This window comes from Calypte anna, chromosome 3 (assembly GCF_003957555.1).
Source record: "Calypte anna isolate BGI_N300 chromosome 3, bCalAnn1_v1.p, whole genome shotgun sequence".
NCBI lineage: Eukaryota > Metazoa > Chordata > Aves > Apodiformes > Trochilidae > Calypte > Calypte anna.
This window is the reverse complement of record NC_044246.1, coordinates 101,028,538-101,051,565: the sequence shown is the minus strand read 5'-3', so window position 1 is coordinate 101,051,565 and position 23,028 is coordinate 101,028,538. Positions and strand designations below refer to the sequence as shown.

The following is a 23,028-nucleotide window of genomic DNA, read 5'->3' as shown; positions in this document are numbered from 1 at the left end:
AGGTATGCAAGAAATGTTGTACAAGGTTGGTTTTTTTGTTTAGATGTTTTGCTCTTCTGAGTGTATTCTGTGTTCTTGACTGTATTCAACAGTAATAGTTAACCAAATAGTTGGGGTTTTTAGTAAGTTGTTTGGGCTTCTTTGTAATAATAGCAATTATCTGGAATTGTTTTTATTTTTCACATACAGTTGAAAGTAAGGAGAAATGTTTGACACTCAATTGTCAAAGGAAAGTGTGTCAAGCATGATATAAATGTTTGTTTGTATTTGTAAATGTATTTGTGTGATATATTGGTTAATATGGTCCCGTGGGATAGGACATTGAGCTAGTTTGAAGAAAGTGTAGGTTCTTCGCTAGAAACTGGGACAGATCACAATGCTTCTCTGTGCCTCCTCTTTTATAAAAAAAAAAAACAAGTGAAATCAGAGCCCTAGATAATTTTGATATTTTTTGTGTTGTTTTGGTTTTTTTTTAATTAAATCCCTCGAGGACTATAATGAAGATGGTATATAAAGGGTGTAGTATTGATGGTTTTAGTATGTTATTTTATCTTTGCATATGAGAATACAGAATCTATTTTGACTTTAGACTTTAATGATCAAATCCATTATCATTACACTGTGTATGTACTGTCCATTTGTGAGAACAAGCACAGAGCAATATATATATATATATATGTATTAAAATGCATGTTTATTTTCAGGTCTTCTGTCACTATTGTACAATAGATTTTAATCTCAAAGTCAAATCTCCTTACTAGCATTACTGCCTTTCATATTTCCTCATTCTCCCTGATCTCCCTGTATTTTATCCCCTGCTTTCCTCACATTCCCTGTTTCAATTAACTTTGAATTTGATGTGGGTGAATTTGAAGTGGTCATTGAATATTTGATAGTAATGCATTTTAGTGTCGTGGGCCATTTTCAGATGTGATGAATTCTGGGTCAAATCTATCAAACTTCAACACTCTAGATCATTTTAAAGAGCTTAAACTTCCTTATAGTGTTGTACCAGTAGGAAACATGCTAACTGCAACCAAACCAGACTGTTACTTTGGTTTTAAGGATTTTTTTTCTTTTAAATTGCTATAGTTGTAATTAGGATTTTTTTTTTCATTCTTATTTCAGTATATTTGTTGAATTAGGACAAAATCAGTAATGACCAGTGTTTTTCTAAATAGGTACAGCAATAAAGAGATTTATAACATAAGAAATTTAGAAACAGTCCAAGATGCTGTTCACTGTTGAGCTGTTTTCAATACATGAGTCTCCCTTTCTCAGATGTAATATTTTGAGTTTTGACTCAGTAGTACTGTTTAATGCCAAGAAGCATGGGTATGTAGAAGTCCATATGACTAAAATAGTCAGGAAATCTTCGCTTTCTTAAAAATGAAAATTAGGGGCTTTTGAAATTCAGTAAATTTCAAGGTACTGTCATAATTAATGGAAAATGTAGATTATCTGAATATAAAAAATGAAGTTACTTTAATTAGTCTTGAAACTACATGTTTTGGTTTGAGGAAGCTTCAAGGTAAAATGCTTTATTCTTTTTCCTAGGTGTCTCTGAAAAGTAATTACTTTTCTTTTGCTTTCCTTTCTTTTTAATGTTGCAGCTATTTTGTGCCTTTCAAGATGACAAATACTTGTACATGGTAATGGAATACATGCCAGGTGGAGATCTTGTAAACCTTATGAGCAATTATGATGTGCCTGAGAAATGGGCCAAGTTCTATACAGCTGAAGTTGTTCTTGCTCTTGATGCAATTCACTCCATGGGCTTGATACACAGAGATGTGAAGCCTGATAATATGCTTTTAGATAAATATGGGCATCTGAAGCTGGCAGATTTTGGCACTTGCATGAAAATGGATGAAGTAAGTATGCAACTGAATATTTTATCATCTATAAAACTGTAAATATAAGGTTATTTTCTTCTGAATTATAATACCCAAAGGTATATTCATCAAATAGTCCACTTGCTTGAAAAGCTGTTCCTTTTCTCCTAGTTTCAAATACAAGGATACTTTAAATAGTGTAACCTTGTCTATAATAAACTCTTCTGGCTCGTGGAAGGAGGAAGTAAACTTGCTTTTTTTTGTTATTTTTGAAAGCATGCGTGTTTATGAATTTCTGAGGTGGTTTTTTTGGGGGGAGGGTGGTTGCCAAATGTCTGAAAAGCTTAAATGACAGCTCAGTTTCAACATTAGTAGCCTAGGAACAGTTCATAAACTGACATTTCTCTTTGAGTGAAATTATTTTATAAGCAAGATAACAGTACCTATTTTTTTTACTCTAATTGTTCTCATAGCATCCTCTAGTGGTCATTAAAATGAGGTTACAGTAAGACATCAGTCATGTGTCTACTGATTAAAATTTATGCTAGGTATTCATCAAGATGTCATACATTTTAATTTGTCAGATTTTACCACATACAGCCAAACACTCTGTCTTCATTAAATATATGGTGGTTTTGAACAGCTTGTGCTTTAAAAATAAAGCTACCTTTTGTAGTTTGCACTTATAAAATCTCCCCTGAAAAACATTGTTATGCTGTAATTTGCACAATATATTCTGCCTTTTGTAATAGATTCTTTAAAAATTATATGTGTACCATTTGCAAGGTCTTTGAAAGGTTTATGTAATAATGTTGGGAAGGATGATCCTTTTAAGCCTATTTGCTTTAATGCATTAGTTTTTTTGTAATGAATTGTTTAGGCACTGCTTGGTATAAACTCTTCAAACTTCCTAATTTCCACTTACATCATCAAGTTATGTCTCTGCAACTGTGTGTAGAAGTACTGTCTCTGGTTTGGGTTTTTTTCATTCCTATGACAGTCCATTACCTTCACTGAATAGCTACAGCTGTTTACAGAGGCTCAGTAGTCTGAACTGCCTTTTGATGATACTGTAATTGGTATTCTAAATGCAATTCTAAATCTGATGTTTTACTGATCTGTATTTTAGGAGACAGCATTTACTTTAAAGCAGAAAATTAGTAGTATTACTTGATGTCATCGTAATTGAGACCTTAAAAGAATTAATTTTGGTTTATAGCTAATCGACTGTAAGTTTTAAGGGAATCTGATTTCATCAGAACAGACTATTAAAAACCATCAGAATGTTTGTAGTATAAATCTACAAAAAAAGGAATGAATCCTGTATGCTATTTTAGGGATTCGAGACATGATGATCCAAGGCCTTTTTTTTTTTTTCTTTTTCTTTTTTTTCCTTCCTCCCTCCCTCCCTTTTTATTTTCGTTGTTGTTAAAAGGATGGAATACTACAATGTGTTTAATCATTTTATAAATGTGAGAAGTGTGTGCATGTTTTTCCTAAAGCGTTTAAGTGACCTCCAGCATAGACTGGGCTTCATCAATGAACCAGTGATCTCCTAAAGAAGTTAATTTTTAACAGATCACATTTTGAGTTCTCTGTGTTTTTCATACTCAGTGGAATGGCAAACATTTTTTATACAGGAAGGTTTAGAAGTTGAGAGGTTCTGGATTGTCTCCAAATCTCATGCTACTTCTTACAAAACATGAACGCATCCCAGCTGTGTAAATATAATATTGAAGTTGGCAGGATGATTTCTAGAAAATATATGCTTACCCAACACATATTTTTTCTAATTTGGAGTTCTTTTAGCAGTTGTGCACATTAGCATCTTTCTTACGCTGTTGAGAACCCAGGAAAATTCTGCTGCCTTGGTGAGACATTTTTCTGACCTCTGCAGTGGAATTGAACTTGATGTCCTCTTAAGTCTTCCAGGCCAGTCCAGATGCTTGCAGCAGAATTCCTCCTTACCAGTGTGTGGAAAGAATTGCTAAGTTTTAGTGATCTTTTCCAAAATAAAAGGAACTAAGTTGTTTGTGCAACTCACTTATGATGGTTTTGGGGTTTTCGAGTAGGGTTTTTTTTTTTATTATTTTGTTGTGTGTTTTTTTTGTTTGTTTTTGCTTCCTTTTTAAAAAAATCTGTAGTAAGGTGAGTGTTTCTATAATTTAATAAAGAATGGAGCTGGCCTGAAATGTTTAGTAGGAATTGTAGTTCCCTTTTGGTATTTAGGTATGACAAGATAGCCCAGGGCAAGTGTCACCAGACACTTCTTAAGGCTTTTTGTTAGAACCTAGTTAGTAGCATGGTTGGCTCTGGTAGTTTTGTAGAGCTGGGAACTCTTGGTGCTGCCAAGCTCAGTACATAATGCTTTCTGGTGCTAACTTAGCTTTTAGAAGAGCACAGCTTTAGAGATATCTGTTGAAAAGAGATGTGACCAAAAGAAGAGATGTTTACTGTTTGGAATGATCATCTCAGTTCAGCTGAAAGAAGGAACATTTTCCTCTTTTCAGAACTAATTTCTTATTGAAGCTCATCCAAGATACTTCTGGATCCTTCTTGCTTCAGTTCATTGCTTACAACATGCTGTGCACACCTGGGTGCAGTGTTAACACCTGATCTGAGCTATCCTCATACTTAGGTTGCTCCAGCTCTTGGCTGCTGAAAAGAGTTTCATGAGGGAGTGAAAGCCTGATTTAGTGGATAGGTATTGGTTGGGCAGTCACATCTAGAGGGTAGTGGTCAATAACTCTATGTCCAGGCCTGTATTGATAGGATGAGGGATAATGGTCTTGAACTAACAGAGTATAGATTTATATTAGATATGAGGAAGAAATTTTTACAGTTAGGGTAGTGAGACGCTGGAACAGGATGCCCAAAGAAGCAGTAGATGCTCCATCCCTCCAAACATTCAAAGTTGGATGGGGCTCAGCAACCCAGTAGAGTTGAAGATGTGCAAGTGGATTGCACTAGATTATCTTTGTGAAGGGACCCTCCAACCCAGTCCAGTCTGTGACTTTAAGTCCTTGGAGTGACAGCAAGTAGTTCAAGTCTGATGGAGATTCTTCTGAGGATGATAACTGAACAGCTTTGTCTGCAAAATATAATAATTCTGAATCATAATAGGAAATGCAAGTCTCAACACCAAGCTGTCATAAGCTGTGAGAACAGGCTATGTGTCATGTACAGCTTCTCTCACATACCTGCAGAAGCCTCCCTGGATATGAAGTTCCAGGGTCCACTTAGATCATATTTGAATAAGGAGAGAAGTCCCAGGTAAAACACTGGCCTGAGTGGTTTTTCCCATCCAAAAGGGAAGTAAGTAATGCTGTAGTAATGCTGTAGTAAGTATGCTACTCAAGCATAAAACATAGGCTTAGCATTTGAAAGACAGGAGTAACACTTTGTCCAGAGAGAAAACCACACCCTTTAGAGCTCTTCAGATGCTGTAGTACAGAAGGCAGAGTCGTCGTGCAGAATGTAGGGACTGTCAAGATGCCATGTGCTGCACAGAGAAGACTTTCCTGTTCACTTGGCTTTGATGCCAGAAAGCAGAGAAGCTAGACTGGCTGTGGCATTAAGAGTATCCAGTACTTAAAAATACATACAGAGCAACCTCCAAGTTCTTTGGAGGAACAAGTGTGTAAATGAGAGGAGCAGTATCTAGGAGTATTATATTCAGGTGATAGTGGACTAGCCTCTCAAGGGACATGGTAGAATCAAATAGTGTTTACTGCCATGTACTAGATTCAATTTTGAGTGTTCTCAGCTTTAGATTTCTAGGGCTTTTGGTCTTTAGTTTGTTTCTTAGTGTTCATCTGTATTATTCTTGGTCCAAAGAATGCATTAGGTCTTTTGAAAAGATATAACTTAATTTTCTTATTCCAGGATGGTCAAGCTATGTGTTGCCTGGTATAGAAAGCAGAAGTTAAGTTGCTCTTTATTATGGAACTGAGAAGTTAAAACTTCCTTTAGGTTTCAGCTTGAGCATGGAGTTGTAGAAGAAGAAAGATATTTGCCAGGAGGACACTGGAAAGTACTTCTTAGGTCTCTGCAGTATTTAGTCATCACTTTAGCTTTTGCCTACCAGTTCATGGCTGTCCAGGATTCTGGTTTAAGAATAAAAGCTTTTGGCCATCCATATTATGTGGAAAAAGAAAGCTTGTAATCCAGTGTCTCAAATTTTACATGTCAATACTGTTCTAAAAGCAAAATGTTTATCTTCCTGTCTGTTAGTGTGTATTTTGACTTCAGTAGTTGCCACTAATATTCTGTATTAATATTCAGCAAAAACTGATGGCAAAATGCGTTAAGAACTTAATAAGATGACTTAGGAAAGACTTGATGTTGAAGAGGAGTGTATTTTTGGTATTTCTCTAACTTCATTCATCCATCTGTTCTTTCTGGAATGAATGCAGTGGATTTGATTAAAGGAAACAGGGCTTATAAGTCTGAACTAGAATGCTGGCAGGTCTGGTGATGGTTCTGCGTCACTTAGCACCTGCATTTTTAGTCTCTCAGTGTGAAACCATTCCTTAAGAGAATCATTCAGTTGAAACAAAAAATCCCTGTTAATAAACATCAATGAGGTGGTTGTATTTTACCTTACTTTTTAAGGACACTTTGCTATAACAGAAATTGCTATTGTTTATAGTTTTTCCCTATCTTTAAAAAAATACCAAGGTGTGACTAAATATTTATCTGTTGTATCTGAATTAGACAAAACTGTTATGTGGGGCTGAGAACTCATAGCTTGTCAGAGTTATTCTGAAGTTTGTCCCTGACTTAAGTGAAATAAGGGTGTGGAGTATAGGGTCATATTGAAACTAATGGTGAAAATAATGAGTTGCTCAGTTTTTGAAAGATGCAGTCAAGAAACTCTTCCATGGAGTAGGCAGGGGAGAGGACGTTATCAGGAATAGTTATTTCGTTCCATGTTGCTTCTGGAATAAAAAACCTGAAACTTCCAAACTCATTCTCAAGTATTTTGGGCTGTATTTTTTGTTTTTCTGTTCTACTGATAGACTAATTGTTTAAAGACTGAGAAGTGTTTTTATTTGAGCTGTTTGCATTCCCATTGTTGCACAGACGGGTATGGTGCGCTGCGATACAGCTGTGGGGACCCCCGACTACATATCCCCTGAAGTCCTGAAGTCACAGGGGGGTGATGGTTACTATGGACGGGAATGTGACTGGTGGTCTGTAGGAGTTTTCCTTTTTGAGATGCTCGTTGGTAAGTAGGGATTTATTCTGCTCACGAGATTATTGTCGAGCCTTGACTATGCCTTTAGCTGTACTTGGCTGTTGTTTTATTCCTGTTCCCTTTGCGCTTTGTCGCTCATATTCTGTGACAGCCATTTGCGTGCTTGCTCAGTGATCGCTTGTTCACCTTAAAAAATAATTCTTAGAATACTTTTAACAGGGATCAGCTTCCTCACCATCTCATGCAGGCTTCTGCCACCTCAGGGGCAGTACCAGTGCCTTCTGTTAGACAAGATGGCTGTGGTAGAATGGCTTGATTCTCTCTTCTGTGTTAAGTCAGGATTTTCCAGTAAAATACACTGGACTGCTATGGTAACTAAAATAGAATATAATCTGTTAGGGAAATGAGTCATCTGCATCTTAAAAGACTGTGAGGGTCAGTATTATATGCTGGTAGCAAAATACAGAGTATAGAAGGATGGAATTGAGCATATAATTATTAAAAATCCAAATCAGCATGTTCTGGGAATATTGCAGATCTGATGTTTCTTGTATCCTGAGTGTGTTTTATAATAAATAGTCTCTCATAAACAATTTTAGCAATAAACAAAATTATGGATGTAGCTGCCCAGAATGTTTTGCAGAGCCTCTTTTTTCCCCCTTTATGTCTAAGAGAATTCTCCCCATTCTTATCCTTCAAAGGAAAACCATTTTTATAAAGTGAAAGTGGAGAGGTGTTGGTGTTATCTTAGGGAGCCTGTACTTGATTCAAACAAAAATCCATCTGGATTTCAGTGCAATATGCTTTGTTGTTATTCCGAGGTTTCAGTATGGGTTGCTAAGCTTTAGTTGGTGTAGTTATTCCTAGAGTTTGGAGTTGTGTCTTGGAAAATTTCTATTATTTAATTTTTAATTTTTCTTCCCAAGCTATGCCTTGTTTTAATATTTGTATCTAAGATATTTTTACTGTTTTTGTTTGTTTGGGTTTTTTTTTTTAGTTTTCAGCACATTTTTTTTTCTTCTGTTTAGACTGGAAACTTTGCTTTCATTACCTTTTTGATTTTTTTCTCACACTTAAGTATTTTGACTTTTTTTCTTTTTCACCCTCAACAATATGTAACATAAAACATTGTTAGTGTTACCATTTCCATTCTTAAATAATCTTACCAGTGTCAAGATCCCATTAACAATAACCATTTTTAAAGTCTTTGTGGCCTCTCATAGAAGGTTTTCTCTTGATAATCTTGTTTTCTCCATATCCCACACACCTGTTGAAACTTTTTGTTTGTGTTTATGCATCAGTTTCTGTCTATGGTATTTTATTATTTGCAGCAGCAAATACCTGTGGAAACAGCTATCACAGGGATTATCCCTCCACCCCACTGATGTACTGGTAGGGCAGCCTAATAAACCAGAAGTTTAATTCAAGCTGGTTGCACAAATTTCTTATTTTGCTTTAAGTGACACAAAGATGCTAAAAGCGGAATTAATTGTTGCATTTATAGTCATTTTGCAAGCTGAATGTTTTGGGGTTTTTTTGTCCATTGGTCTGTTTGTACATTTATTTAGCTTTTGGCAGCTGCAGTAGCTTTTTGGAGGCAGGCAGGCAGCATGCAGCATGACCTGCTGGGTTGGCCCTGCCTGCCTGCAGCACACAAGGACGGAGGAAAGTGCCGAGTTCCTGTCATTAATTGTTCATAAACCTATGGATTAGTTCTCAGAAATTACTAATATAAAAGTTGCTGACCTTGGTTACTGACTTGAACCACTTTTATATTCAAAATGTTGCCAGGTAACTTGAGTGTCAGTTTTATTGGTACTGATTCTTTTCAGTTGTCCCAGTTTTACCTTTATTAAGGATATGTCTGCAAAGAACCTGGATTCAGCTACAGGCTGTGCTGCAAAACTTTGTGTGAGGAAGGGCTGTAATTTTAAAAGCCACCTGCCCATGCTAGTATGGGCACCCAAGCTCATATAATTTATCAGTCAGCAAGATTTATTAATATGGGTTTAACAGTGCAGTAACACACTGTGAAGGCTTCTGCTCAGAGCTGATTTGCCTTAGGCAGCTCTAGGCAGGGTAGACCTTCATTCCTCTGAAAGAGTCTTTGGAGACTGTTGGATTCACTCCAAAAAATGTGTGTTAGCAAATCTTTAATGAGTATCAGGCCATTATACCGATGGAAGCTCTTGAGGATGGAGATTTTTGTGGATTTCAGCCATACTGTGAGTTAAAAAACACAGTGATAGTCTACAGGTAGAAAAAAAGATGTAATTCACTGGGAAAAATCTTGGTAGTGATACACAGGATGGAAAACAGTTTAGTTTTGTAGCACAGGCATTTTGGGGAAAGAATATTTTTTAAAGTAGATGTTATTTTGTACCCTGCATTCCAATTTTTAATTTTTTTTTAACAAAAGACTGTTTTAGGTAAAACAACTTGTAGACTTTTCTTTATATTCTGTTGTCAGTTTCAGCGTACGTGAGTTGGACAGCATTCAAAATCACAATCAATTTACTGTGGTGTTGTTTTTCAGGGGATACTCCTTTTTATGCAGACTCATTAGTAGGAACATACAGTAAAATTATGGATCATAAGAACTCATTACATTTCCCAGATGATGTGGAAATTTCTAAGCATGCTAAGAACCTTATCTGTGCCTTTTTAACTGACAGGTAAGTGTATTATTATGCTGATATTATTTTTATTTTGGATGGTGTATTAGCACATGAACATTTTAAAAATTAATTCCTTCCATTACTTCTGCTAATCTCTGTTCAAATCCTTATTGCAAATTCTGCTCTCAAGTTTTTCTTTTGGGGTGTTTTTTCCAGGTATTGTATTTTATTTCTATGAGTAGTTCTGACAGTTCTTGTTAGCAACACAAGTTGTGCCAAATAAATCCTTGCAGTGGCAGTGTATAAAACAGTAAACTTGCAAGTCTGAAAGAACTTTTTTGAGCTCCAAGGCAGGAACCAAGTTGTTGTGCTCAGTGTCTAAGTAGGTGTTACTTAAAAAAATTAAAACAAATACTTCTATGGAAGTAAGCATGTATTTACTGAGTTTAGGCTTTCTTAGAATGTCTTAACTTTTTTCACTTGCTTTGTTGTATTTATTGATAGGTTGGGGTAACAAACCAGCTAGGATATGGTTTTGGTTACAAATAGATCTGAGAGGTCTCCCTTTATGTAACTGAGTGTTCATTGATGTTAAGCAGTGTAAGTTTGTTCTTGTTCTGAACACTTATATTTTCTCTAATTCCAGAAAGCAGAGATCAACTTCATTTTCTCTGATTTAAAAGAAGAGCTATAGGTCCATAATAACTCTGTATCCATCATGACTTCTTGTACTTTGCTGTGGTCACCTGAACTTGACTACAGCAGAGCCTTTGTAGACAAGGCTTAGGAAAAAAATTGCCTTATAATCTGTTTTGCATTCAAAGAGAGAATGTTTGCTCTGTTGAGCAATTATCATGGTTTCTCAGGAAGGATGTGCTTTAACAGGATTTTTCACTCTTTGTAGCTGAAGGGTAGAGAGAAAATACAAGTAGGATTGAATAATGTAGATGTGGTGAGGTGCACTTCCACTACGTGTGTCCGTTTTCCTGTTTATATTTAATACAGTGCTGGAGTGATTTATTTGAAACAGATTCCTTCTTGCTGGATGGGTGATCACTGCTTAAGCACTTAAAGAAGGAATAAGCATCAACCATATGATTTATTACTTCTTATACTTGCATTGTTTTTATGTCCAGTTCTAGTAGATACTTTTAAGAGAGACTCTTCTGATCCAACTGGAATTTTTTTGTTGCACTTAAAATTTACTTCACAGCAAGTATCAGCAGAAGATGTGTCAGGGTTATTTATGGGGCAGAGGATGGAATTCTTAAAATATTTATTCCAGTCCAGCTTTGAATAACTGTTCTGTGCAGTAAGTTAGACTTTCCTTCACTTGCATCTTAAGGTTTATCATGTGGTTTGGCAGACACGGAACTTCTGCAGTTTTTTTCCCCCTGAGGGTGTTAGGTTTTTGTTTGTGTTTTTAGGTTTTTTTCTTCGTTTTTGCCTCAGTGATTTCTTTCTTGCTTTACTCCCCACGTGGCAGACTCCAGATTCTGGACATTTTAGCAGTTGCAGGGAGAGGCCATGCTAAGAAACAGTACCTTTTATATAAGGAACTACAGATCAGTAGTTGGTGGGGGTTTTTTGTTTGTTTTTTTTTAATTTTTATTTTTGACCATGAGTGTGGTTAACACAGACAGTTTTTACTGAAAGTTTCTTTACTGCTTGTGAGCAAGTCAGAATTAAATTAAATGAAAAAACACAAGTGCTATTTTTCCTAATGTGAATTTGGCTTAATTGCTGTGTTTAGGGATGTGCGACTAGGGAGGAATGGTGTAGAAGAAATAAAGCATCACCCTTTTTTCAAGAGTGATCAGTGGAACTGGGACAACATTCGAGAGAGTAAGTAGATTAGCACAAAACTTCTGTTTTTATTCAATATTTGCATTAGTAGAAATTAAAAGAGACACTTTATGCTGTATAAAGTATTTTCTTTCTATGAAGAACCATGCTCAAAAATTGATATTTTGTATTGTAAAACCTCTATTACCAATGTTACCAACAGTTAGTGAATAGTAAACAATTTTCCTACTGGAATTATCCTCAACTTTATTATGCTTTGTAATGTTTGTAGTTCTGTTTTGAACACTGGACCTGGATGTTTCAGAATTCTTAATATTAAGAATGTATGCTAGTTGCTTTGTGGCTTTTACTGTTTTGCTTTGGGGTTTGTTGGTTTTTTTTCCCTTTTATTTTTTTGAAACATTCTGTAGTTAAGACTGTTTTGACTGTGGTCTTGTCAGTTTTACTGCTTTTCAATTAAGGCATTGTGAACTTGATATTTTTAATGGAAAAAATGGAGCATTTCAGTTTAGATCATGAGCTTGATTGTAACTTAGGTAGTCATGTTTTACTGAAGTTTCTTAAATAATGATTGTATCTAGAGTTCTATTCCCAAATGTGATTACCTTAACAAATGCATTTTGTGCATTAAATAGTCCATGCATGTGCAATCTAAAACCAAATTTCTCTAGTAAAAAAATGTTCTCAGTAATACTTACAGATCTGCTTCATGGTTACTACATATTACTATATGTTTATTATTATAGCAGGACAAGCTACAGTCTTATTAACACTGTAAATATGCCATTATATATCAAGTGACTGAATTTTGAAGTGAAGTTGATCGTTTCCCCTCTTTTTATAGCTGCTGCTCCTGTTGTTCCTGAGCTTAGCAGTGACATAGATAGCAGCAATTTTGATGACATCGAGGACGACAAGGGAGACGTGGAAACTTTTCCAATCCCCAAAGCCTTCGTGGGAAACCAGCTGCCTTTTATAGGGTTTACCTACTACAGAGACAATTTGTATGTATATTTTAATATGCATTTTTAGAAATACACTTGCAGATTTTTCTATCCTATTTTACTTCAACTCTAGGTGCATAATTTATTCATTGCATAGTATTAATTTATGTGAAATTGTGAAAATACAGACTGGAGTTTAAGTAGAATATATAATTTGCTGCTATTTTGGTAATTGATTAAAACCAATATTTTTTATATAAACAAAATAATATTGTCTTAAAAAATTCCCTAGGGTTAAATTACTGATAGGATTGTAATTTAGTTCTAAAATAGTTTTATATTAGCAGCTTTTGGAAGACGTTTATAGAGGATAATAGCTTGCTAGGCCTCAAGTAATTAAAAAATTATAATCTGCAATGGATTTAAAAATGTATGTGATACCTCAATTAAGAAAAGATTTTAATCATAAAGCTGCATTCACATTGAAAGAAAGCAAGTTTCATTCTGAGAATAGCATAGGACAAATTAAGTCTTGAGAGAATTTATTAAAATGAGTTGATTGGCAAGGCTGCCAAGTTGTTGAAAACCTGAATAAGAGCTAGAGGGATTTGTTTTTGTTTTTGACAGGTTGCTAAGTGACTCCTCTCAGTCTTGCAGGGAAAATGAGTCTGTGCAATCTAGTAAAAATGAGGTTAGTACCGTTTTTCCTTAGTATTAATGGCATGATGAACAAATTTTGTTAAGTCTGGTAAGAAAAGACAAAGTCTAAAGTAAGTTTTCAGTAGATTGGGGGGATGGAGTTTATATAATGATCCTCAATAAAAATGGTATTTTCTGTTTGCAGGACAACAAGGAGGTAAGCACATTATTTGAATTATGAAAGGAATAAAAAAATTTCCTACATAATTTACGTGAATGTGAAATAAACGTTTATTCATCAAATTGTTAACAGTAAACCAGTTGTATTTTGAAGCAGCTGTACTCAAGCACTTTTCTTTAATTCTTTTGGCATCTAGAATTTGTTTGGAAAACATGTAAGGCTTTGTTTGCCACAAACAATATCACTCTTGAGAAGCTTGTGAATTTTGGCTCCAGATTTGCCTGAATGATTCGTGACTGATTTATTCAGAGTTTGGAAAATTAAATTGTCACCTGCAGTGCTAAAGGAATCTTTAAATCATGCTCTCAGTTGTAGTGAGTGTATGGAGTGTGTTTATCCAGCTTGTGAAGCCTGACAATTGAATTTAAATTTACATATGACAGGAAAATGCTATAGAATTTTCGTGTACTTGTTTACTTCATTACTAAAGGATTTGTGTTGGTCAAGTGTAAATAGCGTATTGCTAACATTACTTAAAACTTCTAACTCCTTTTCAAAGCTTTAAAAAATAAGTGAAGAAAATATGTTCTATACTGACTGGCATAAGTTTAAATGCAAATATTTATCAGACTACATTGCATTCCTTCCTGTCATTGCTGAATAGCTGGAGAGATTTAGACATTGCTGGATAGATCGATAGTTTTAGAGTTTCCTTTTTTAAAAGAAATACTGCTGCTGCTTAAAATACGTAGTGTCGTGTTCATGATATTTGCTTTTTATGTTGTGATAGTAAACATAATTGGTAAAATTCTGCATTTCACTTCTGACAGCCTTTTTTATTTGTATTTTCTCAACGAATCTCCAGTTTTTATGTCCTTTTCAGTGCCCCTGTCCTGGGATTCTTTTAATTGTAAAAAAATTGAAATACATTAGAAAACCACTTTTTGGTGAAGGAGGAAAGAAGGGATGAAAATAAATGTATTTGAAAGCTTGAAGACATTAAAGAAATCCAAAATTTATTATTTGCAATTTCTTTCATTAAAATTCTTGACTCACAGTTTCTATTCAATATTTTAGTACACATACCAAGGCATCCCCAAACCTAGAAAGTGTTTGTTGGCTTCTCTATGTGTTAGACTAAGAAATTGTACTTTACATGACATCATTGGGCACGTTTAGTAATACTCTCTGAATATTGCACAATTTGGTTGTGTGCCCTTATTATTATTTTTTAATTTTATTTAGAAAGAACTACCCTAAAAATTCTGCTCTAGTGGAAAGTCTCTGTCTATAGAGGAGGAGTGCAGGACAGGGCCAGTAACAATATTCTTTGCCCAAAGAAATTTTATGACTCATAACCTGTGGCCCATAATTCTGTGATGGTTAGATTTAATGTAGCATGCAACAAATTTTTTTGCTTTGGATCTGAGTCTTTAAAATCACTGGGATTAACACCTTGTAGAGATGTATCATCTTGAGGATTTAAAAATAATAGAGTGGAAGTTTGAATTACTTTTCCTCACTTCATTTTTTTTTTTTGTTACTTAATGGAATTACACTTCTTTTATGTGACAGTGTCTTTATATGTTGGCTATGCTTTTTTGACATTTTACACAGTTTCAGAAAAAACTAAGCAAGCTGGAAGAACAGCTCAGTAATGAACTACAAGCCAAAGATGAACTAGAACAGAAGTACAGGTGAGACTGCTTTGACATGTTTGGTATGGTTATAAAGAAACTTTATTACACCTTTCAGTTTTGAGTACCTAAAAAGTTTTTAATCCACGGTGGGGGTTCCTGGCCCTGCAAGCAGACTTCATTGTAAGTTGCTGGTTTAATTCTTGCTACTTCTGTGTTTTGTTTTCTTGTTGTTGTTTTATTGTTTTGGTTTTTTTCCTTAACTCTCCATAAGAATCTCCTGAGTGATTTTCCCAGTCCTCAAATTTTCATGTGATTGCTGGAAATAGAGTATGTTATGTAAAATTAATGAGACACATCCAAACATGCTTATTTCTGTGTAATCATCAGAGCTTAAAAATATTTTTAAAATTTCTTTAGGTCTACTACAACTCGTTTAGAGAAGATAGTGAAAGAGCTAGATGAAGAGGTAAGTCCATAGTTATTTCTTCTTGGAATTAGAACTTCTATAGATAGCTTTTTACATTTTGAAATAACAAATTATATTTTGAGTTGCTGTGTATTTCTAGCAAGTAGTATCAGTTGATTGCTTGATATTCACAAGCACAAAATTATTGTCACTGCTAAAAGATTTCACTCTTTCTGTAGTGCAGCTACGCATTTGTTTCTAGAATTTGTTTTTACGATGTCTTTCATGTAGAGGACAGTGTGATATAAAGATCTCATGTATGGTTCTAAACACTGAAGATGTGAGAGTAATGGTACTGGAAGAGGAAGGCCTTTCTTTGCATTGTTCAGTGTCAGTAAAAGGATCCTATTTCTTGCCTAGCTCTGCACCTTAATCCTACTCCAAATTTGTCATCTCTTGGATGAGTGTGTACAACTTAATGTGTTGCTAATCCAGGTGCACATGAAGACCTTACATTACATGTATCTTTCTGTGCTTTTGGGAGTGGCTGCTAGGCTGTTCTACCAGATTCATCAGATCCAAGTTGTCAAACAGCCTTTACATTGTAAAAGCTGCTGACTGTAGTCCTCATGGGCTGCATTTGGCCATGTGTTCTGACACTTCATATTTGCAACAGGCAAATAGACTGTGGGCTTCTTCATTAGAAAGTAAATTAAGTGTATGAGCTGTCTTTTTATCATTTAAAGAGTAATGCTATTCCTTATATACTTAGTGGTGGTTTGTTTTTTTTTAAATACGTCCAGATAACTTCAAGGAAGAATGTAGAGTCTGCAGTCAGACAGTTAGAAAGAGAGAAGGCTCTTCTTCAGCATAAGAATACAGAATACCAGAGAAAAGCAGAACATGAAGCAGATAAGAAACGCAATTTGGAAAATGAGGGTATGTCAAACCATACTTGAAGAGTTCAGTTTTGATGCCAGTTTTAAAAAGATAAGATCGATAAATTATAATTCAAGTTATCGTGACAGTGATTAACAATGTTGAATTGTTTTTGTTATAGTTAACAGTTTGAAAGATCAGCTTGAAGATTTAAAAAAGAGGAATCAGAACTCTCAAATATCCAATGAGAAAATCAATCAACTACAAAGACAGGCAAGCCAACTATATATATATATATATATATGTATTTTAAAGTAATAGCTATTTGCAGTACAGATTTTGTTAGTAGTGAAGGGAATTGAAATGTGTAATGGCATTTTAAAATCTGTTCTTTCTCCTCATGTTCTGGTGCTAAAAATAATCCTGAAATACACTCCTCCTTATGACCTAGTGTTCTGTAGTAGAAATGGTACTTGTTGTATTTTAATTATTTCTGAAGTATGTTTTTAATCAATCTTCAGTTGGATGAAGCCAATTCTTTGTTGCGGTCAGAGTCTGATACTGCAGCCAGGTTAAGGAAGAACCAGACAGAAAGCACGAAGCAAATCCAGCAGCTGGAAGCTAATAATAGAGAACTGCAAGATAAGAACTGCTTGCTGGAGAATGCAAAACTCAAACTAGAGAAGGATTTTCTAAATCTTCAGTCAGCTCTAGAATCAGAAAGAAGAGATCGAAGTCATGGATCAGAGATTATCAGTGATTTGCAAGGTATTTCTCCACATCTAAAATTAAGCTGTGGTTTTCATTTCAGAAATACAAGTAGCTTTTGATGTTGGTTGAGCTTCAGTGGGACTTGGTTAGTGTACGATGCTATACAATGCTACACAGCTGTGGACACACGTTTAAGAGAAAATGTGTGATTTATTAAATGTCAGTGACAACATTAAAAATCATCCCAAAAGGGAGGTGTTCTTGATACTCTCGATTCAGAGCTTTTATATTTGAAACATTTTGTCTCTAAGTAGATAAAGTATCTTTTTCTTTCACACGCTGCACAGCCTCATGGATGTTTTGGTAATTTTTAGGTCGAATATCTAGCCTTGAAGAAGAAGTAAAAAATGGAAAGAGTGCATTAGCCAAACTAGAAATGGAGAAGAGACAATTGCAGGAAAAACTTACAGACTTAGAAAAGGTAACATCACTTCTAGGTGAACGTTGTTGTTACATTCTGATGGAATGTCTTAATTTAGGCTTTTATTGCTTGAGATAGGAGACAAAACTATGAAAAAATGAGCCTTGTTTTCAGCACTTATCCTTTTTCTTTAAATATTTTGGGATTTTTTTGCAATTTGAGAAGTGGTGATAAAAGACTTAATTTTCCTTATGATCACAATCTGTTATACTTCTGAAGTATGTAATAGTATACTCCACAGTGTAGATGTGTAGGTTTTTCTTTAAACCCTCAGTATTGCCAAGATGAAAAAGCTTCTGATAGCATTTTTATTTTTACAAACTTGTCTTTGAAACACACAAAAAAAAAGGAAAAAAAATCTTCAATAAACCTGATCTTTGAACTGCTCTTATCAGAGAATGCTGGTTGTTAAGGAGGTGATTCTGTAATTGCAGCTGGGGATGCCATGGTGCATTTTTAGATCACTTAGTGATCCATAGAAAAACATTTGTAGAACTGAGTTCTCAGCTTTTTAGAGTCTTAAGCTCTCTCATCTACTCTTAATATATTTCCAATCTATTGTCCGAATTTTGGTATTCAATTTATTTAATATTCTATTTAATATTTTTTTTCAATGTAATGTTTTCTTCAACAGGAAAAGAGCAACATGGAAATAGACATGACATATAAGTTCAAAGTTATGCAGCAGAACCTCGAACAAGAAGAAGCTGAACATAAAGCCACAAAAGCACGTTTAGCAGACAAAAATAAGATCTATGAATCTATAGAGGAAGCAAAATCTGAAGCCATGAAAGGTATTTATTTGATATCACAGTTGGATTTAGGCATAAGTTATACAAAGTAGGAAATATGATCTTCTGAAGTTAGTGGAAGGATAAGTGTAGGCTTTTTTTCATTGATTCTCCTCCTCTTTTGAAATATAATTACTGACTTAGAGATTAACAGTAGACCCTTTTTCTTTACTTTGCTAGGTTAAAGACATTGATGCAGTCTTAGAGTAAAACAGGTTCTCCATTGCAGACTCACTAATTAATATTCTGTTCTAATGTATTTTCAATTACTTTTTCTCAAATTTATATTACTAAAACTGCTTAAAACATTTTTAAGAGCTTATCTGTGTTCTTACTCAGTATATTGAGTCACTATGAGCTATGATTTCATAGTCACACATGCATGAAGTGACAACTGAAATATCTTGGAAAGAGGAGTAATCATCAAACAATTACTGAACATAGCTCTTATATTTGAATTAAATGATTTAAATTTATTGCAGCTACTTAAAAAGCTACCTATAGATTCTGTCCTTCCAATCGGAGAGCATTCACAAGCATGCAGATTTCATATGATTTCAAATTATCTTAGTCAAAGTCAAGATTTAGACAGATTGTTTATTCAGATTGTTGCAGATAAACTTCAAGTTTTCTTGAAACTCGCAAGCAGGAAAATAGCTATCAGTCAGGAATGCTTGTAAAAACATTCTTTGGGTGTAGATTTACTGTGAAAATTTTAATGAATCACTTCAGAGCAATCTGTCTCTTCAGTCATAAATGAATAAACACACTGGTTATTGATAGTATGAGACAGTCCTCCTCCTCTTGCCCTCCAAAATCCGCTAGTTTACCCTGACTGATGTCTGAAATCTCTTACTTCACAGAAATGGAGAAGAAACTTTTGGAAGAGAGAGCCTTAAAGCAAAGAGTAGAAAATCGGTTGTTAGAAGCTGAAAAGCAGCGTTCCATGTTGGACTGCGATCTCAAACAATCACAGCAGAAAATCAATGAACTCCTTAGGCAAAAGGATATACTGAATGAAGATGTAAGGAACAATAACAAAAGGACTCTTGAGTGGAACCTGGTTTTCAACATAATACTTTCCTTGTTACAGCTGTATTTAGGAATGCTTATGATTTTAAGTAGCAGCAACTTTTTCCTTCTCTGTACTTGGAACTGGAAACCACACTTTAGATTTTTTAGTTTTTCTGAAATATTTTGGTGTTATTGATCTCAAAAAATGTTTCTTCTGAAGTCTAAAATGCTATGAGATTGAGACAGGAAAAATATCTTGTTTACTGTGTGCTAGTGCCTTTATTCAGGAAACAGCTTTGACTTGTGAAAAGGTGTGAGTGTGTTGTACAAAAGTGTAGAGGAGGTCGGTAATAGACACTGTTTAAATATTGGTTTCATGTAAAATTCATAGGTTTCTGTTTATTTTTCAGGTAAAAAACCTGACATTAAAAATAGAGCAAGAAACACAGAAACGCTGTCTCACTCAAAATGACCTCAAGATGCAAACGCAGCAGGTCAACACTTTGAGGATGTCAGAGAAGCAGTTAAAGCAGGAGAATAACCATCTTCAGGAAATCAAATTAAGTCTGGAAAAACAAAATAACGAACTCCGCAAGTACGCAGAGTGGCTCTGTGTTTTTTAGTTTTGTTATTGAGACGTAATTATTTTGTTGCAAAAGCTGAAAGCAATAGTGATTATTTAATTTGCTATAAAACATATCCTACTCTATTGTACAAAACCTAATTGTTGTTGAAAACTATTTATAGTGACTAGTTGAGATTTGCCCTAGCAATTAAGTAATGTATATATTTGTAGAAAAAGGTGTTTGTTCTTCAGTGATTTACAAGAAGTATTTGCTCCTGATAATAAAGAGTTTTTGTATTTTTTTCACAAAAAACATTCTTGTGAATGAAAAGACATGTTTAGCACATGTATCAGTTGAATCTCATTTTCAGCTCCTTAATGACCTGTGATGGTTTATCAGTTTAGGTTATAGAGCATAAGTCTTGCTAGGAATGGCTGAGAGGAACTGGGTTTTTTTAGTCTGGAGAAAAGGCTGAGGGGAGACCTTATTGGTTTCCACAGGTAGCTGAAAGGAGGTTATAGTAAGGTGGATGTCAATTTCTTCTCCTAAGGAACAAGCCATAGGCCAAGAGAAAACGGCCTCAAGTTGTGATAGTGGAGAAAATTTGATTGGATATTAGAAAAAAATTCTTTACTGAAAGGGTTGTTGTCAGACACTGTCAGACACTGGAATAGGGTGCCCAGGGAAGTGGTGGTGTCCCCATCCCTGGAGGTATTGAAAAAAAGTACAGATGTGCTTAGGGGCATGGTTTAGTGGTGGACTTGGTAGTATTAGGCTTAACAGTTGGACTCAATCTTAAAGGTCTTTTCCAACAAAAATTATTCTATTCTTTTCTGTCACAAAGATGCTGTTACTCACCTGGAAGAGGCCTGCATGTGATGGTTGCTGTAATGTGAAACACTGGCAGAAATTTGCTACATTACAGTTCTTTTTTGTTGAGTGGCTAATTGACTTTCTGAGTTATTTTAATAACAGATGAATTCAAGCAGTGATGTGTGTCAAAGAATACAGAAATGTTTTCATGGTCTGAGCTCTAGTAAAGAAGAGACCCTAAATCTGTCAGATCAATGATGTTTTACATGAAACTAGGGTTGTCTTGGTGTCCATTTCCTTTATGGGTTTCTCTTACTGATTAAACTGTGTGACTGTAGCAGTCAGTGTGCTTAAGAGCATTAAAGTGACTTCTTACTATTGCAATTTTCTCAGCTGTACATATGAAAAAGAGAGCTGGTAGCCAAAGGAAGTCTCACATTTAATTTTTGACCATACTTTGGTATGGACTAAAGAGCTTAAGAGTGTGAATGCTGTCTTTTCTGTTTACTTGTTTGGAGTGTGTTTCATTTCTTCTCTTTTAAAAGTATATTATGCCTTTCTAGGGAACGTCAAGATGCAGATGGACAGATGAAAGAACTTCAAGACCAACTTGAAGCTGAACAGTATTTCTCAGTATGTTTTGTGCTTATTATTATACTGGTTATTTATGGAGTACAATGTTACTTTTTCTTCCTCAGTCATCAGGTGTTTCACATCTCTAACCTGAAACTAATCCTTCTTATGTAGGCCTTCATCTTTGTCTGCAGCCTTGTCATTACTCCTTGTTCTTGATAACAGAGCAGTGTGAAAAGAGCTTGTGCAACAAAATTTTCCAGCTTTGGAAGGGAATCCCAAACACAGCTTAGAGAGAGGGAGAAGTCAAACAGCTCATTTTCTGAATAATTTTCTGCATGTTTCAAGCCTTTTGCATTCAGCATCTCTTCTGTGCTGCTCAACAGAGAATAGCTGTTTTCTCAGATCACATAGTGTGGCAAAAAGTATAATTAAAGCTTGGAAATAAATTTTTCCATTACAGCCAGACTTGCGAGGGATCTGTGGTGGATTGACCCTGGCTGGACACCAGGTGCTCACCAAAGCTGCTCTATCACTCCTCTTCTCAGCTGGACTAGGGAGAGAAAGTGCAACTAAAAGTTTGTAGGTCAGGATAAGAACAGGGAGATCTCTCAGCATTGACTGCCATGGGCAAAACTGACTTGACTTCAGAAATGAACTTAATGCCAATCAAATCAGAGTAGGATACTGATAAACAAAAACCTTACAACACATTCACCCAACCCTCTCCCTTCTTACTGGGCTTAACTACACTCCCAATTTTCTTTGCCTCCTCCCCAGAGAGGCATAGGAGGACTAGGAATGGGCTCCTCTATCCATGGATCCATAGGTCCTGCCAGGAGCCTATTCCAGCATGGGCGTCCCATGGTGTCACAGCCTCCTTCAGGCATCCAGCTGCTCTGGCATGGGGTCTTTCATGGCCTGCAGGGGTTCACCCTTCCTCACCACAGTCTTCACCAGAGGCTGCAGGGGAATCTCTGCTCTAGCTTCTGGAGCACCTCCTCCTCCTCCTTCACTGACCTTGTTGTCTACAGAGTTGATTCTTACTCTCCTGGCTGCTGTTATGCAGCAACTTTTGTGCCTTCTTAAATAGATTGTGCCAGAGGTGCTACCACTGTCACTGATGGGTTGGTCTTGGCTAGCAGCAGGTTCATCTTGGAGCTGGCTGGCATTGCTCTGTCAGATATGGAGGAAGCTTCTAGTAGTTTCTCACAGAAGCTTAATGTTTTACTTTGGTCTTTAGGTCAGTGAGGAGAAGGTTTAGTAGATCAAGAAGGTGTACACATTAAAGTAGAGAAAGGAACAGTTGAGGTAATTTGTCTGCTGTGGATGGGCCAGAGATGGTCTGTCTTGAATCTTCTTGCAGATCAACAGAAAACTTGCAGTTGTCTGTCACTACCTGTATGAAGTCATTTGAGTGTATGAAGCAATACAATTTTTCTAACATTTCCCTTTAAGCTCTAAATTTGTATCCATTTCACAAAAAATTTTATTTCAAATGCTTTTCTATTGTATTTTTTCCTTCTTCCTTTGTTTTGCACTTTAAAGGAGATATTGTTTTAATATATTTTTAGGATTAAGCTGTAAATTATACCCACCTACCTTCCTCTGACAAAAATCTAAAATAGTAAAAAAAGAGTAATTACTGGTTTTCCTTGTTTCTTAGACTTATGATTTGCTATCAAATAGTGGTATTTCCATCAAGAGTCTCTTTACAGTATGTTTACAAACATATAAAATGTGTATTTACATCTGTACATTCACAAATATACAAGCTAAAAAAAAAACCAGACAAAGTAAAATAACTGCAACATATTTGGGAACAATAATGTTTTCTTAAGTTTAGAGAAGGCATTGCACAGTTACACTCTAATTGAGTGTATGATCAAAGAACTGCATAGTGTCATATCATTTTTTGTGCACATTCATGC

General features: G+C 35.3%; 1 protein-coding gene across 5 annotated transcripts in view; it reads left to right on the top strand.

The window, feature by feature from the left end:
• The window catches only part of ROCK2 (Rho associated coiled-coil containing protein kinase 2), a 96,330-nt gene that overhangs the window by 57,301 nt on the left and 16,001 nt on the right, over window positions 1–23,028 (top strand). For 3 of the 5 annotated variants that reach the window (XM_030446896.1, XM_030446892.1, XM_030446891.1), the window contains exons 5-20: window positions 1,614–1,874; window positions 6,921–7,065; window positions 9,572–9,710; window positions 11,407–11,498; window positions 12,304–12,463; window positions 13,031–13,094; window positions 14,841–14,920; window positions 15,281–15,329; window positions 16,073–16,208; window positions 16,330–16,421; window positions 16,670–16,916; window positions 17,234–17,340; window positions 17,975–18,134; window positions 18,995–19,155; window positions 19,556–19,740; window positions 21,088–21,157. In XM_030446896.1, coding sequence (XP_030302756.1) covers window positions 1,614–1,874; window positions 6,921–7,065; window positions 9,572–9,710; window positions 11,407–11,498; window positions 12,304–12,463; window positions 13,031–13,094; window positions 14,841–14,920; window positions 15,281–15,329; window positions 16,073–16,208; window positions 16,330–16,421; window positions 16,670–16,916; window positions 17,234–17,340; window positions 17,975–18,134; window positions 18,995–19,155; window positions 19,556–19,740; window positions 21,088–21,157 — 2,148 coding nt within the window. Of the gene's footprint in view, window positions 1–1,613; window positions 1,875–6,920; window positions 7,066–9,571; window positions 9,711–11,406; window positions 11,499–12,303; window positions 12,464–13,030; window positions 13,095–13,247; window positions 13,260–14,840; window positions 14,921–15,280; window positions 15,330–16,072; window positions 16,209–16,329; window positions 16,422–16,669; window positions 16,917–17,233; window positions 17,341–17,974; window positions 18,135–18,994; window positions 19,156–19,555; window positions 19,741–21,087; window positions 21,158–23,028 lie in introns of all 5 variants that reach the window. The other 2 variants (XM_030446893.1, XM_030446890.1) reach the window with 1 other exon arrangement.